The 18,418-nt window shown below is 39.4% G+C and overlaps 1 protein-coding gene across 2 annotated transcripts in view; it reads right to left on the reverse strand.

Annotated features, from left to right (window-relative positions):
* LOC126091863 (tenascin-X-like) overlaps positions 1-18,418 on the reverse strand; it is a 771,043-nt gene that overhangs the window by 704,580 nt on the left and 48,045 nt on the right. For both annotated transcript variants that reach the window (XM_049907142.1, XM_049907141.1), the window contains one exon: positions 18,365-18,412. In XM_049907142.1, the coding sequence (XP_049763099.1) occupies positions 18,365-18,412 (48 nt within the window). The remainder of the gene's footprint in view (positions 1-18,364; positions 18,413-18,418) is intronic.

The raw sequence follows: 18,418 nt of genomic DNA on the forward strand, positions 1-18,418 counted from the left end.
ATAAAGTCATCAGAAGATAAAAACAAATGGCAAAATGATTTAGAAAAGATTTCTGAATGGTGCAAAAAGTGGCAGTTGACCCTAAATAACGAAAAGTGTGAGGTCATCCACATGAGAGCTAAAAGGAACTCGTTTAACTTCATTTACACAATAAACCAGTCTAATCTAAAAGCCATAAATTCAACAGTCCATTCTCATGAATGGACACAGGCAGACAGTGTTTGTTGGTAATGAGGATCACCCTGTGGCTAAACATGCCTTGGTGCACGGCCAGCACATCTTGGCGCAGTGTTACACCGTCCGGGTTATCTGGATACTTCCTACTAACACCAACCTATCCGAACTCCGGAGATGGGAACTTGCTCTTCAATATATCCTCTCTTCCTGTTATCCACCAGGCCTCAATCTCCGCTAATTTCAAGTTGCCGCCACTCATACCTCACCTGTCATTCAACAACATCTTTGCCTCTGCACTTCTGCCTCGACTGACATCTCTGCCCAAACTCTTTGTCTTTAAATATGTCTGCTTGTGTCTGTATATGTGTGGATGGATATGTGTGTGTGTGTGAGTGTATACCCGTCCTTTTTTCCCCCTAAAGTAAGTCTTTCCGCTCCCGGGACTGGAATGACTCCTTACCCTCTCCCTTAAAACCCACATCCTTTCGTCTTTCCCTCTCCTTCCCTCTTTCCTGATGAGGCAACAGTTTGTTGCGAAAGCTTGAATTTTGTGTGTATGTTTGTGTTCGTTTGTGTGTCTGTCGACCTGCCAGCACTTTCATTTGGTAAGTCACATCATCTTTGTTTTTAGGTATATTTTTCCTTCGTGGAATGTTTCCCTCTATTATAACCATATATATATATATATATATATATATATATATATATATATATATATATATATATATATATATATATATATATATATACCGAAAAACAAAGATGATGTGGCTTGCCGGGTGGGGGTGCTGGCAGGTCGACAGACACACAGGCGAACGCGGGCATGCACATGGGATTTAGGCTTTCGCGGCAAACTGTTGCCTCATCGGGGGGGAGGGAGGGAGAGGGAGGGACGAGGGGATGTGGGTTTTGGGGGAGAGGGTGGGGAGTCGTTCCGGTCCCGGGAGCGGGGGGACTTGCCTTGGGGGGAGGGAGGGACGGGTGTGCACTTGCGCACGCGCACGTGTCCATCCACACATATACAGATTTGGTCTGTATATGTGTGGATGGATATGTGTGTGTGTGCGAGTGTATACCCGTCCTTTTTTCCCCCTAAGGTAAGTCTTTCCGCTCCCGGGACTGGAATGACTCCTTACCCTCTCCCGTAAAACCCACATCCTTTCGTCTTTCTTTCTCCTTCCCTCTTTCCTGATGAGGCAACAGTTTGTTGTGAAAGCTTGAATTTTGTGTGTATGTTTGTGTTCGTTTGTGTGTCTGTCGACCTGCCAGCATTTTCATTTGGTAAGTCACATCATCTTTGTTTTTAGGTATATATATATACCTCCATTATGACAGCTGCCACCCATTCCACATCAAACGGTCCCTTCCCTACAGCCTAGGTCTTCGTGGCAAACGAATCTGCTCCAGTCCGGAATCCTTGAACCATTACACCAACAACCTGAAAACAGCTTTTGCATCCCGTAACTACCCTCCCGACCTGGTACAGAAGCAAATAACCAGAGCCACTTCCTCATCTCCTCAAACCCGGAACCTTCCACAGAAGAACCCCAAAAGTGCCCCACTTGTGACAGGATACTTTCCGGGACTGGATCAGATTCTGAATGTGGCTCTCCAGCAGGGATACGACTTCCTCAAATCCTGCCCTGAAATGAGATCCATCCTTCATGAAATCCTCCCCACTCCACCAAGAGTGTCTTTCCGCCGTCCACCTAACCTTCGTAACCTCTTAGTTCATCCCTATGAAATCCCCAAACCACCTTCCCTACCCTCTGGCTCCTACCCCTGTAACCGCCCCCGGTGTAAAACCTGTCCCATGCACCCTCCCACCACCACCTATTCCAGTCCTGTAACCCGGAAGGTGTACACGATCAAAGGCAGAGCCACGTGTGAAAGCACCCACGTGATTTACCAACTGACCTGCCTACACTGTGAAGCGTTCTATGTGGGAATGACCAGCAACAAACTGTCCATTCGCATGAATGGACACAGGCAGACGGTGTTTGTTGGTAATGAGGATCACCCTGTGGCTAAACATGCCTTGGTGCACGGGCAGCACATCTTGGCACAGTGTTACACCGTCCGGGTTATCTGGATACTTCCCACTAACACCAACCTGTCAGAACTCCGGAGATGGGAACTTGCCCTTCAGCATATCCTCTCTTCTCGCTATCCGCCAGGCCTCAATCTCCGCTAATTTCTAATTTCAATCTGCCACCGCTCATACCTCACCTGTCTTTCAACATCATCTTTGCCTCTGTACTTCCGTCCCGACTGACATCTCTGCCCAAACTCTTTGCCTTTACAAATGTCTGCTTGTGTCTGTGTATGTGTGGATGGATATGTGTGTGGGTGCAAGTGTATACCTGTCCTTTTTTCCCCCTAAGGTAAGTCTTTCCGCTCCCGGGATTGGAATGACTCCTTACCCTCTCCCTTAAAACCCATATCCTTTTGTCTTTCCTTCTCCTTCCCTCTTTCCTGATGAGGCAACCGTTGGTTGCGAAAGCTAGAATTTTGTGTGTATGTTTGTGTTTGTTTGTGTGTCTATCGACCTGCCAGCGCTTTTGTTTGGTAAGTCTCATCATCTTTCTTTTTATATATATATATATATATATATATATATATATATATATATATATATATATATATATATATATATATATATATATATATATATATATATATATATTACCCATTTGTAGGTATTTTAGACTTTGTAAGTATTTCTTTGGATGCATGTGTTACTTTAGGAATATTATTTATTGTGTGTCTCCCTGCTTGAAACACCCTAAATTCTGTGTGTGTGCCTTTACTTTCATGTTCGTCTTCATATTATTATGATTAATTTTTGGATTTGTTTTTGTTTTCTTAACTAAACTGAATCTGTGACATTATGGTTGCCATATTAACTAGAAGTGATACGCCAGCGTCAGCCATCTTGATGATTCAGGGCTGATGGTGGGATTGGGTGTTACAGTATTTCTGAAGCTTCTTTCCATGCTGTCTCATTTGCTCCACTGCCCTCAGGATAGCACACAGTTCTGCATAATAGATTTAAAACTACTATGGAACCTCCATCCTGAGGACACATTTCGGAAATATGACTTAGCAACTGATAATGCACCCAAGCTTATGTTTGGTAGTGTAAACACAAATAATATCTTAATGATTCAGAGCTGATGGTGGGATTGGGTGTTCCAGTATTTCTGAAGCTTCTTTCCATGCTGTCTCATTTGCTCCACTGCCCTCAGGATAGCACACAGTTCTGCATAATAGATTTAAAACTACTATGGAACCTCCATCCTGAGGACACATTTCGGAAATACGACTTAGCAACTGATAATGCACCCAAGCTTATGTTTGGTAGTGTAAACACAAATAATATCACAGAATTGATTCAAAACCTCAAAAATTTATTTTACAAAATATAATCTCACCTACAGGCCTTCCTGCATCTCATTCAGTCCTAAAATTAAGCTGGATCACTTTAGTAACCAAGGGATCGCCCTTTTCCTTGCTCTGAAGCTTAATTCAATCAACCTGTAAACCCTCAAGGTAGTCCTTCATACAGATCCAATATAGTCCCATTGTCTGCAGACAAATGTTGAACAAATGGTACAACAACCTTGCTGATTCATAAATCTGGTACCCACCTTGGACCACACAAATAAAATTGGAGGATATATGCTTAGTCCCCACAACCTATAACTAGTAGATTTTAAAAGATTTAATGTCTTTAGGCATCATGATTTGTGATCTTTGACATGGGGCAGTTATGAAAGCTTTTCACTGTAGATGATGCCAAAAATTTTCACCTATTACTTACAACTGAGAACAGTAATCCTCAATTTCAAAACAGGTACATTAAAATGGGAACAAGATCAATTAAAAAACAAGGTTTTCTTGGAAGAGAAGATGTTCACCAATTTCAGCAGCCTCCTGGTCATCATTTGCAACTTATGAGCAGTTGTTGTGTATGCAAAGTCTTCACAGAAACTGGAGAAACTCAATGAGTATGAAGTACTGTACGCATAATGCCATTTATCACGATAGCAAGTGCTGTTACATTTATTACACTCCCCTGGGGGTTCCATTCTGTTTCTTGAAGCATTTGGGCAGGGCATTCTAGAAATGGCATCTACACTACTGGCCATTAAAATTGCTACACCATGAAGATGACATGCTACAGATGCGAAATTTAACCGACTGGAAGAAGATGCAGTGATATGCAAATGATTAGCTTTTAAGAGCATTCACACGTGGTTGGCGCTGGTGATGACACCTACAACGTGCTGACATGAGGAAAGTTTCCAACCGATTTCTCATATACAAACAGCAGTTGACTGGCATTGCCTGGTGAAACGTTATTGTGATGCCTCATGTAAGGAGGGAAATGCGTACCATCACGTTTCCGTCTTTGATAAAGGTCGGATTGTAGCCTATCATGATTGCAGTTTATCGTATCACGACACTGCTGCTCGCGTTGGTCGAGATATAATGACTGTTAGCAGAATTTGGAATCGGTGGCCTCAGGAGGGTAATATGGAACGCCAAGCTGGATCCCAATGGCCTCATATTACTAGCAGTCAAGATGACAGGCATCTTATCCACATGGCTGTAACAGATCTTGCAGCCACGTCTCGATCCCTGAGTCAACAGATGGGGACGTTTGCAAGACAACAACCATCTGCATGAACAGTTCAAACAATGTTGCAGCAGCATGGACAATCAACTGGGAGACCATGGCTCTGGATACCTTTGATGCTTAGTCACAGACAGGAGCACCTGCGATGGTGTACTCAACAATGAACCTGGGTGCACAAATGGCAAAACGTCATTTTTTTTTTTTTTTTTTTCGGATGAACCCAGGTTCTGTTTATAGCATCACGATGGTTGTATCTGTTTTTGGCGACATCACGGTCAATGCACATTTGAACCGTGTATTCATCGCCATACTGGCGTATCATCCGGCGTGAAGGTGTGAGGTGCAATTGGTTACACATCTCGGTCACCTCTTGTTCACAGTGACGGCACTTTGAACAGTGGACGTTACATTTCAGGTGTGTTACGACCTGTGGCTCTACCCTTCATTCGATCCCTGCAAAACCCTACATTTCAGCAGGATAATGCATGACCACATGTTGCAGGTCCTGTATGGGCCTTTCTAGATACAGAAAATGTTCAACTGCTGCCCTGGCCAGCATATTCCCCAGATCTCTCACCAATTGAAAACGTCTGGTCAATGGTGGCCGAGCAACTGGCTCGTCACAATACACCAGTCACTACTCTTGATGAACTGTGGTATCGTGTTGAAGCTGCGTGGGCAGCTGTACCTGTACACACCATCCAAGCTGTGTTTGACTCAATGTCCAGGCGTATCAAGGCCGTTATTATGGCCAGAGGTGATTGTTCTGGGTACTGATTTCTCAGGATATATGCACCCAAATTGCGCGAAAATGTATTCACATATCAGTTCTAGTATAATATATTTGTCCAATGAATACCCGTTTATCATTTGCATTTCTTCTTGGTGTAGCAATTTTAATGGCCAGTAGTGTACAAATTGTTTCTGATAGAAGAAGAAAGGGACATGTCCACTGAAACCCTGCTTGTTGTATCACAGGTGTTCTCCAGATCATTGAATACACATGCAATGTCTTCCCCCTGAATGAAACCATCTTGAATTGCTGTTTCCAGCTAGTCATTCCATTGCTTGTGGAGTAGAATCTCCTGAACCCACAGCGAAAAGAATTAGTTGTGATCGGGTTTCAAGAAGTGCACAAGGTGCTGGTTGATCAAAGGCTCTATGGTGTTTCCTATGTAGCTGGTGAGGCTGATATTACCATAAATATTGGAGTAAATAATGTCCTTCATAATAAACTGGCTTCTTTCTAAAAGCCAGGTGTAAATAATGTCCTTCATAATAAACTGGCTTCTTTCTAAAAGCCAGGTAAAGTTCCAAATTTAATTAAAACACTGAAAGAGAATTTTCTTTGACTGTTGCTTTAACTGTTTTAGCCTGCTGTACATTATTTGATTTTGGCCAGGCATAGTGCCACAAGCTATGGACAATACAGAATTTACCTCTTACATTGAGAAGGGGCAGCTGCATTCGTCAGTATTGGTGGAACAGAAATCACAGACACTCCAGTACTGTATAATTTGATATCTTGGCTGTAGTTGTCCATAATATTCTAATGAAGTCCAGCCATTGCCTGTGTCATGTCCCTCGGTGTTGTTAACAGATGACCCTTATCTCGCCAAGCTGCTACTGAAGGTTGGGAATTCTGCCTGTAAGTTCTAACGGCTTTTCATACATTACTTGTGGGTGTGATCTATTAATGGACTTAAGGAACTTCAGCATGAGCTCTTTTCACATTCCACCAAGTGACAGGCCTTTAACTTTGGGATGCATCAGTTGCCCAGTGGACTTTAGCCGTAATGCAACTCTCCTACACCAGAAACTTTCACACTGTTGAAAAACAGCCAACTGGCTGTAAAGTGTCCTGTTGGACTTGAGGAGTATCCATTTTTGCAGTTTCATTTCAAAATCTGCCGCATCTGGCAGATGGATATGGTAGGGAGGAGGCCATTTTCGTAGATTTCATAATCTAGTTCCTGTACAAAATGACCAAGCTAGCTGTGTGAGCAACGGGATAGGCAGTGACTTTAAGGATAATAAGATGAAGGTGTAACTCACACCTAAGAGATTTATTGGAGAAGGGATACAGAGAGCCTACACAGGGGGAGGCATGATGGAAAACTTCAGTCTCTCCAAAACCAGTCCACTCCATGCCAAGGTACATGCCAATACCAGTAATAGAGAGAGTGAGCAGCCTTCCTAGCCCACTACAGTTAAAACTCACCTGATCTCATTGTGGAAAGCTCACGGGTCACCTAGAAAGCACTGCATAATCAGTGCAGACACTGTGGCACCTGGCCCCAGCCTTGGTGGAAGGATAAAAAATATCGAGACTGTTACAACACATAGTAATACATTATGCACTGTACCCTGAGCAGGGACTGAAATTGAGGCAGTAGAGTGAGAGGACACTGTGACACTAATATGAACACAAGTTAAGACAACCATCACTTGCAATATCATTACAGGCACAAGTGGGAAGTGGCATGAGTGCTTGATGAATACTGGCATCCCATTCTTTGCCCTCTCACCAGAAACAATGTTCTTTACTTGTCTAAAACACATCTCTTGCAGACACAGACAGAGACATCTTTCTCATAAAAGGAGTATAAATTCCTCCAAACATCCTGAAACCACTGATGTTACAATGCAATATGGGAGAATATTGGAGCAATCTTATAGGGAAGGCTTTTTGTTTTCTTTCCCCTCTCTGTTTGCAGTGTTGAGGAATTTTTGAGGATTGGTGATTAAGGAGGGGGCTCTTCAGATATCTTGGGCAAATTTCAGATCCCATTATCTTCAGAATATATATACTCTATGAGGATGGTCCAAATGTTATGGGCAACTTCTCTGTTGTTGTTGCTTTTTAACTTCATGTTTTCCATTCCTTGGTGATGGTGAACTCTCCATTGACTGGGGTGCACTGGGAATTTTACATTTGTCTGATGTTTCAAAGGAGGTGCGTAGGTGTCTACCACTGATATTTGCTTGTTTAGTGATCTGTCTGGAAGGAATCTGCTGCTTTGCTGTTGGCATGTTTTCGCTACTGCACTTGCATGTACATACACCAAAAGTCCTTATCAGTTGCCTGTAACTGGACTGTTGCAGTTACTTTCACTTTGACGTGAACTACGTGGCAATGGCAGGTGACTGTTGTGCCTTGATCATCATCTTAGCTTCATAATAAGATACTCGCTTGGGAGGTTTTAGCTCTTGAATATTTCTACCTTTCTTGTAAACGGGACAGTCTTTATGTCAGAAAACTTGCTTTTTAGCTTGGTTAAGACAGAATGGCAGAGATTGAAATGATGTTCCTTGACCCTAGGCAGTTTTCCACATTTTTTTCACTTTCTCTGTCCATTACTGGTCAGTGTGGAATAGATTAGATATTCCTTTAGTTCCACAAACCTACAGCAAGGCCATCTTCCAGGATGTACAATATAACACAGCACAAAGATACATAATTCATATTCACAGAGATATGCTAACCTCATCTACTGCTTTTAGTGACTCATTTCCTAATCTAATTATTCAACATCACTTGATTTAATCTGACTACATTCCATTACCCTTATTTTAATTTTGGTGATGTTCATCTTATAACCCCTTTTGAAGACTCTATCCATTCTGTTCAACTGCTCTTCCAAACCCTTATAATGCCATTGGCAAATCTCCAGTTATTATTTCTTCTCCCTGAACTTCAATTCCCTTTCTAAATTCCTATCTTGGTTATGAAAATGTGTTCACCCTGTTGTTCATAGAAGCTTAACTGCACCCTCGTTTTCTTAATCATTATTAGACTTACTCTTACATTACCATTGCACGATTGTGTATTTATAACCTTGTACTCGCTTGATGAGAGAAATGTAATATATCACTTGGGTCAGGTGATGTGTAGCACACCTACCACGCTGACAAACAATGATCACCACAGTGAAAGTATTCATTTATATTAGCATGTTAATCTAGGATAGCATACTGTCTGGAACTTCACAATTGCCTGTCACATACATTGGTATGGATGGATGCCGAACATCTGCTAGAAGGGATGTCAACAGCAGTTTTAGTACTTCACAGTACTTGTTGGTTTGGTGATTTATTCTGTGCTGCAGGTTCCTGGCTGGAGATGTGATGCACACCATAGAGGTGTGTGTAACATGACAGACAGAATGGCATCACAAAGCAAACAAAAAAATTATATGTTGGATCAAAGCTGCACTGTAAAATATCACTATTATATAGAGCACATGTAATGCCATTGCTCATGAATTGAGTGTCCTATGAAGTGTCATCTAGAGCTGGGTCATTCACGAACTAACAGATGCAAAGGAAAGGTTCAGCAAGATGAAGGAAAGAAGTGAGGAATGAATTCCAAGGAACAGTCTTTCATAGTTCAGTTCGGTCACAACTTACTACTTATAGTTCCTGGGAATGGGAAACCATCGGTATCTTTCCCACAATGGCACATCCACTCATCTCGTTCCAGCCTCAGTCCCGTTCTGTTTCTGTCTCAGTCTCCCTCGCCCCGACTCATCCTTCTTCATGTTTCTACTCATCATAGTTCCCCTGTTGATTGCACAGTCAGTTCAGTATTGAGTTGTTGTTTGTTTCGTCCACTGCAAAAGCCCATTCTACATCTGTTTCAAACCTTTCTTGAACTCTGGGCTTCTGCTTCTTTTTGCATTCTATTGAGTGTCCATGATCAGTAATTAAAATGTATTTTATAATTAAGAAAATTAAATAAAAATTACGTTGTATGTAATATATACATCTTTTCAGGTGACAAAATGGCATACTATCTTATTTCATTATTTTCATAAACAGCAGAAGACATACTTATAAAAAGAGAAGTTTTTTTGTTATTACATATGCAAAGGAAGTCGGCATGGCACACACGAGTGGCCATTTTCTGTCATTTTTTTTTATCAAAGGTTAAACACCATGTTCATTGTTATGGAAGGCAGACCGAATTACAGCCAAATGAAGCCCATGCACCATAATCGAGTGTCTGGTCTCATATTTTGTAAAGAGAGTAATTTCTACAATATTATTTCACTGGAATAGGGTGGCACATGAAAATTCAGCTCTGAGTACTAGACTGCTCATTGTTGCCTGCCAGTCATAATCTACTGGTTCAAAGGTTTTGTTTTCATTAGCTTATTTGTTATTTCTTTACTGCCTAATTATTACATGTTTATCTATTCTGCTCATGGTGGTCAACAAATCATGTGTAATTAGCAAGCAGTCTGTATTCGGGGCCGGTTTTTCGTGGTCCACTTTATATTATTTCACTGTGATCAGTCACATAATGCTACAGTTGGCTAAACGAGAGGTTTGCAGAATCATAGAAATTACTTCTACAAGTGTGTGAGAATTCTGCAGCGAATTAGAACTCTGTACTACATGGGGAGGGGGGGTTAATTTTTCATAAGATCCATATACCATACACAAATGAACAGTGAACAAGTACAAATGAACGGTTCCCAAAATGAGCAATCACCAGTAAACTAGCTCCCAAGAATGAACAAGTGTGCCCATCTCTAGTATCGCGAACTGGAAAAAAGTGAAAAACAGATACAGGTTCTAATATTTACAGCACATATACAGTTACAATGGAGAAAAAGTCCTTGATAAGAACTACACTGTTAATCTGAACATTACTTCAAGAAGCAGCAAGTCTGGAGGAGAAGTCCTCAGTAAGAAATATACTGTTAGCCTGAACATTACATCAAGAAGTAGCAGGTAGGAATTGAAAATTAACTGCGACTATAATCTAAACATACTATCCCATGAAAAGAAAACACTTCACCAGAAGTCCTGTTCTTCCTGCCACCTCACTTCACTAATTCCCACAATATAGAACTTCACCCTATATATTTCCCTACCTCAAACCTATCTGTCCCATAAAACAGATCTAACATTCCATGTGTAGACCTGTAGAAAACCATTTCAGCTTTTACTTATTACGACATCCTCCTGAGTAATCCTCACAAAGAGATTCAAATGGGGGACTATTTTACTTCAGATATATTTTACCCAAGACAATGCCATCACCATTAAGCTATGCAGTAGAGCTGAATGTCGTTGTGAAAAATAACGATTGTGGTGCCTAGAAGCCAAGGGGTCCAAATGACATTTTTGTCAGAATGGAGTTAAGTGCAGAAATGGATATTAAAAAATCATATTTGTTGGCTAGGAAAGATATCCATGCTCATATCTTGACAGGTGCTGCTACCTAGCATAGTGCCCTTAAACCATCTTGGGATAGTAGTTAGTTGCTTGGAGTGCTACGGGTCCAAGTTGTCACTTGGATCCCTGCGCCACCAAAATAAAGGAGCAAATTGTTTTGTTGTCATTAGGTAATGAGCAATTAATGTCACATGTTTTTAGTCAAACTGATGTGTGTTATTGAAACTTAACAGTTTTTTAAGTGCATTTTGGTGTTTACATTAAAACTATGCTATCTCGCAGTTTTGAACCAGGTCATTGTTTTTTAAACTGAAAGAGAATTGTTTAAAACATCAAATATTAAAAGTTCATGGCAATATGAGTGACCAACATGAAGATTCATCTGAGTCAGGTTAGTAACCTTTCTAGATATTTGTTTATTTGCTGACTAGAAAATATTAAAATAAACTCTTGGTGTAGTCTAGTTTCAATTTCTTAGATGCTGCTTTATTTGGAGATGGACATGATAGTGATGCAGATCCAAATTTTGTCCCCAGAAGTGATGATGAAACTACAAGTGAAAGCAATGAAAGTGGTACCCCGATATTGAGAGGTTGATTTTGTTTTATAGGCCTTTGATATGAAAAATTCATAATGGAAACGTATTTTACTTTACGAGCATATTTTGTTTTATTCATAGCCCTACTCTACCGTAATGTAACTCCTTGCCTAACTTGATCCAGACTTCTTACTCTAAATGTAACTCACTTTTCTATCCTTCTATTTTCCTTTTTAGCTGGAATACCAGAAGCTGAAGTAGCCAGGGGAATTATCGAGGATTTACTAGACAGTGCAACACCACCACTGATGCAACGTGGAAGAAAACCAGTTGGGAGAGCAGGGCTCTTGAAACGAGAACAAATCAAGGAGTTATGAAACTCTGGCAAGGCTTATAGTGACTTCAAATGGAAATATCATGCATCTAAGAGATCCATGAGTACAACCACAACTAATGTAGGCTTTCACAGCCGGTGTTGTCTTCAGTTGAAACTTCTGGGCTGAGAGGCCGTGGTCGATGTACAAAATTTCCACCTAACGTTTCATCTCCATCTGCGGGAGAAATCTTCTGAGGTTGTCCGGATGACCTCAGAAGATGTCTCCCGCAGATGGAGACAAAATGTTAGGTGGAAATTTTATACATCGACCATGGCCTCTCAGCTCGGAAGTTTCAACTGAAGACAACCACAACTGTCATTTTAAGTGCAATGAAAATATTCCACAAGAGCAAAGGCGAATTACATTTGAGGCATATTGGAACCTAGCTGATTCGGAACTGCAAACGGCCTACATACACAGTGCTGTAGAACAGAACCCTATCAAAAGGCAAAAAGAATTAGCTGAATGTAGAAAATACACGTCACTTAAGTACAACTGTAATGGCTATAGAATTTGGAAAGATTTTTTTTTAGAACCCTTGATGTATCAAGCAAAACAGTAAGAAATATTATTCTAAAAAAAGAAAGAAAACCCAACAGTTGTGGCTCTGCAAGACAAAAGAGGTAAAACGGAGCCTGCAAAATAAAATTTCAGCACAAAGAGTGGCGGTTATTGAAGAGCACATTAGAAGCTTCCCTAAGTACTCAAGTCATTACAGCAGGGCAAAAGCTGTCTACAAAAAGTTCCTTAATCCCGCCTTAGAACCTAACAATTATGTACACAAAGAGTCATGTGAGGACAGAGGAATCGTGCCTGAAAAAGAAAGTGTCTATCGAAAAATTTTCAACACAAAGTTTAATTTGGGTTTTCATAGGCCTCAGACAGATACTTAAGTCACTTGTGAAAAGTTCCAAATAAAAATTTTGCATGGAACAGAAGAATAAAAGAAGTTGGTGATGAAACAAAAAAAATTACACTTGAGAAAGGCTGAAGCTATAAAGGAATTAAAAGAAAAAAAGCACCAAAAACGAAGCAAAAGATACAGCATCAATCTGTTTTGACCTTCGAAGAATGATACTAATGCCTGCAGTTAAGAACTCCAAAGTGTTTTATATGTGACAACTGTGGACATATAACTTGAATGTCCATAACCTCAAAAATGGTACCGGAAACATGTACATGTGGAATGAGGGGCAAGTTTCATTAAGAAGACTTGGATTACCAGCAAGATATCAATGTGAGAATGGCTCTGATGAAAGAGGCATTTCAAAAGCAGAGGAGACTCCTAACTGGTTGTTTAAAGAAAGAAATTAGGATTTAAGTGCTAAATATGGAGTATTGCCTTGTATGGAGCAGAAACATGGACTTTGAGAAAACAGGATAAGAAGAGAATTCAAGCATGTGAAATGTGGGTACAGCATGGAATGGAGAAGATAAGCTGGACTGATAAAGTCAGGAATGAAGAAGTACTGAGGCAAGTTGAAGAAAAATGGAGGGAGCTGCTGATGGTGAAGAACAGGAAACTAAACTGGATAGGCCACAATCTGAGAAGAGATTGCCTTCTAGTAGAGGCAATTGAAGGATTCATTCCCAGAAAGAGAGAGAAGTAGGTTACAGATGCTGGATTATGTCAGCAGGCCACAAGGAGGGTACTAAAAAAATGAAGAGGAATGCAGAAGAAAGAATACAGAAGAAAGACGTCTATGCAGTCCAAACCTGCCACAAGGCAGACAAACCATTGTTGATGAACTTCAATTATCTTGAAATAATGTTTTTCAAACTTGGACACCTTGGCTTCTAGGTGCCACAACTGTAGTTTTGTCTTGCTTTCCAGCTGTTCATAGTACGAACACAGCTATGTTTGTTAGTGTTACAAGGCCAGATCAATCAACCCATCAACCAGTCAGCCACTTTGCAAGTGCAGAAAAGGCTGCTGCTTTCAGGTACTACTAATTTGTCTCACCTCACAGATACGCCTCCATTGTGGTTGCACCTATATTATGGATATCTGTATCACTGAAACACAAAAGGTCCATGGTTCATGAGGAAATGATGATAGTGCTATCCAAAAGGTAAACAATGAAATATTGAGTTTATTGGAGAAAATGAAAAAAGATTCCAATACAACCAGTGAACCATAATTCTCAACACATTCACATGATTAGCATAAATTTCCTATGTCTCTGTTGACATTAATGCTATTCAAAGACAGCTAGTAACAGACCAAGTACCAAGTTGAACTTGGACTTTGAGAAGACAGCAGTTTTAATGGATTGTGGGATCAGTTCTGAAATGAAACTGTGGGGAAAAATGCTAAAAGTGAAAGAGGCTGACAGAATGATAAATGAAGAAAAAAGAACAGAAAAGAAAATTAGTGGATATGATAAAAATAAGGAAAACACCTGGGCTGGGATATACACTGTGAAGAAACTGCCTGCAACACAGGGCCATTGAAGGAAAGATTGCAAGGAAGAGGAAGAAGCAGACTTAGGACACTGAAAGAGGGTAAAAAATAGATGAAACAAGTTAATGACAGAGAAAAGTGGAAAGCATTCAGTCGACAGCTGCCATAAGAAAAATATACCAAATACAAGAATCTCATATTGGTGGAGTTCTAACTATTAATTGTTCTTCATTCAGATATTATTGAGCTACCCATGCAAGGAACTGGTAAACATCACATTAGGTTCCTCTTATTATCCAACATTAAAATAATCTAAGACCTGTTCCTTTAGAGAAAGAACAAATGATGTCAATAAAGATAAGTTAATTTACACCAGTTATGGATTTGGGTACCTACTAAAGGTTTACTTACCAGTTAGTAGATTTCACAGATAAAATGAACTCTGACAATAATGAAGATAATTCTGAAAAATTACGACATAGTAGAGACTTCAAACTCATTTGTGAGGACACAGAAAAGTGCCTCAATAATGTTTATTCTGGGGTAGTGGAGTGCCTTCATGGTTTGCTTGAATAATAATTTGCTAAATCATGTGGTTTTGTTATTATGTTGATAATTCTCTGAGTGTCCCTCGTACTGGTGAGAAAGTTTCTTACTTAAGTGCAAAGGACAATTAGAAGAAGCAGAAAATTTACATGTTCAGCAAACTAGATAAAGAGAGAATAGTGTTATATCTCAATCAGGATCCTGAAACGTTTAGCTCTGGACAGGAGTGTGTAGAACAACTTTGGCTCCATTTTTTAAAAAATGTCATGTGGCATCACAGCCGGGTGCAAATCTTTCAACTGGATGCCACGTCAGCGATTTGCATATCCTTAAAACCAATGGCACCAGGTTTTCTTCAGTCACCCATCAAGTACCAGCCAAACCCAACGCTGCTTAAATTCTGTGATCAGGCAGGAACCGTTGTTATCAATGTGGCAAGGCCATTGGCTCCAGTTTAAAAGAGCAGTTGACCATGCAGGTGATACATATGTACTTAGTAACACAGTTCATGGTGGATGAGACCCTCCATGTTTTACAACCAGCAGCATTTGCATTCTAGGTGTAAAACAAAACTTAGGGCTATACACAAATGCTGAATGCAACACACCTTGCTGTCAAGAGTTCAATGCATGAAGCCTTCGATGAATACTACAACAGAATATTATCGAAAGTTCTCACTAAACTTGATGAAATTCTGATCATAATAGAAAGGCTGTTGGTGGCCAGATACTCACACACAACACAGGAACAACAGTTGAGAGTAGTAAAAGAAAAACAGAAATGCCGAGCTTCATTTTCAAATGTTCCTTTACAAAGGAAAAGGCCCCAAAATAATGCTTGCAACACACAAAACTGAGTGAAATAAATGTAAGCATCAGTGGTGTTGAGGAACAGCTGAAATTTTTGACATTCAAGGATTCAGTGTCCGAAGGAATCCCTATAAGAATCTATACTGAATTTTTGCCTGAATTAGGTCATTTTTCAAGTATAATATACCGCATATCTCTCAAACAAAATATGTTGTTGAGTGGTTGAAAAACCACAGAGTACACCTGTGTACAAGAAAGGAAACAGAAGTGATCCATAAAACAGCTACATAATATGCCTGACATCAATTTCTTGTAGAACCGTAGAACATATTCTTCTCAACTTAAATGTAATGAAGTATCTCAGACAGATTGACCTATTCCATGCCAACCAACATAGATTCCTAAAATACTGATCACGTGAAACCCAACTCAAGACTCTTATCATATGAGCTCCTTGAAAGCTATGGATCAAGATAGTCAAGTGCATGCAGTATTACTTGACTTAAAAAGCACTAATTACCACAATTACACTTATCACCTAAATTGCTATTGTATGGTGTATCAAGTGTAATTTGTGTTTGGATTGAGGATTTCTTGGTAGGGAGGATGCAGCATGTTATCTTTGATGAACAGTCATCAACAAAAGTAGAGATAATTCCATATGTTTCCCACAGAAGTGTGTTGGGACCCTTATTGTTGATGATGTATCTTAATGACCTTCCAGAGAATATTATCAGTAACCTCAGATTTTTTACACATGATGTAGTTACCTGTAGTGAAGTACTGGCTGCTACACATGATGTGGCTATCTGTAATGAAGTACTGTCTGAAGAACTTGCAAAAATATTCAGTCAAACCTTGATAAGATTTCAGAATGGTGCACAGATTGGCAGCTTGGTTTAAATATTCAGAAACATTAATTGTTCCACTTCACAAAACAAAACAAAAATGGTATCCTATAATTTACAATATCAATGAATCACAATTACACTCAGTCACCTCACAGAAAGTCCCCCATCCACAAACAAAAACATACAAACAAGTAAACACACACACACACACACACACACACACACACAATTCATTAAAGAATCAGGCTCCCATGTATACAACAACTTTAAATGTCTAATTACTTTACAAATGAGTTGCTGTGTTAAATGCTCACATTGAGCACATAAGTGAAGAAAGTTTAAAAAAGGTTTGAAATTACATTTGAAGTTTTTTGGAAGCTGCTAATTGCTCTCATTATCAAATATGAGTATGTATAGTGTGGGCAATTTGAATTCTGTTTTAAGCAAAAACTAGATTTCACACAGCTTAATGTTTATGATATTATATGTCCTGAAATATGGTTCGTGCGAAAAAATAAGTTTGCAGGTACATTCACTGGTCTACGTGGATACTGCCTACAACTTACGTTACAATCATAGTTATTAGTAAAAAAATAAAGATGTAAAATTTCATGTATGATGCTTAAGGTTTACTGCATGAACAGGGAAAATGTAGAAAACAATAAACTTTTGTCCTTTCAGTATTTTGTGGGTACTAGGAGGGGAGAGCCTTCAGCAGTCACTAAATACACTCATTCTCAAATACTCAATGAATACAGTCTGAAATAATTGCTCGCCGTGAGTCATACTGTTTCAACACATTTACACTGTTTCTAACTGTAATATTTGTCTTATTGTTTAAACTTTTACCATACGATTACAACTCTTAATGAGTAGATTGTGACAGAATTTTACATTTTTAAATTAAGTCAGTAACTTCATGAAAGACCGAAAATAACATTTTTGTTGCCCCTGAAGGCCGCACGATACGCAACCTGCAACTAGGTTAGCTATTTAATAATATAAATGAGTGTAACAATTTGTAGAGATATGAAATGAAATGATCACATAGGTTCAGTGGCATGTAGACTTTGGTACACAAGCAGAATACTAGGGCAATTCTGTGTGTCCACAAAGGAGATCACTCACAAAACACTTGTTTGAGACGTCCTAGAACACTGCTCACACATTGGGACCCACACGTAAAAGGACTAATAAGGTGATGAGTATAGAAACATACTAGAACCCCACACAATTCTGTATGGATCAAAAATACAAGATTAACTTTTTATAATGCACACAGAGATATTTAAAAGTACCCTCTGACATGCACTTCATAGCTGTTGTAGAGTATGGACATAGATGTAGAAAATGTTTTGGAAATGCCTTTCAATGGCTCTGCAGTAAAACAGATGCAAAACATCTGCAGAGTAAGCAATAATTTGTGAAATGTTAAATTCCATTTTTTCTCAATCTGAGTTTACACTGCTGTTTGTTAATGCGAAATTCTCCTTTCTCTCCTATGAAAGTAATACTCCAGCTACATATTTCTTTCTTTGCATGGAGGAGTAACATAGGAATATACTAACATAAGTATTTTACCCAGTGTTTGATTTCACTGCTTTTTTTTTAAAAAAAAAAGCTTTTCCATTACTTTGAATCACACAATGAAATGTATCTCTAAGGTACAACTACACAAAAGTAAATGACAATTTAAACACTTATGCACTTGGATGTCAGTTTAAAATAACTACCAGATAAGCTGAATGGGCACAAAATTATTTCCTTTCAAACCACTTAGTATGTATTATTCACAAAAACAAAGTTGATAAATATATTTATTCAAATTACTTACATGGATGATGAGTTCTGAGAAAATATACTGAGAAATCTCGTGCAGAATCTGAAA

The sequence above is a fragment of the Schistocerca cancellata genome, chromosome 7 (genome assembly GCF_023864275.1).
Source record: "Schistocerca cancellata isolate TAMUIC-IGC-003103 chromosome 7, iqSchCanc2.1, whole genome shotgun sequence".
Classification (NCBI taxonomy): domain Eukaryota; kingdom Metazoa; phylum Arthropoda; class Insecta; order Orthoptera; family Acrididae; genus Schistocerca; species Schistocerca cancellata.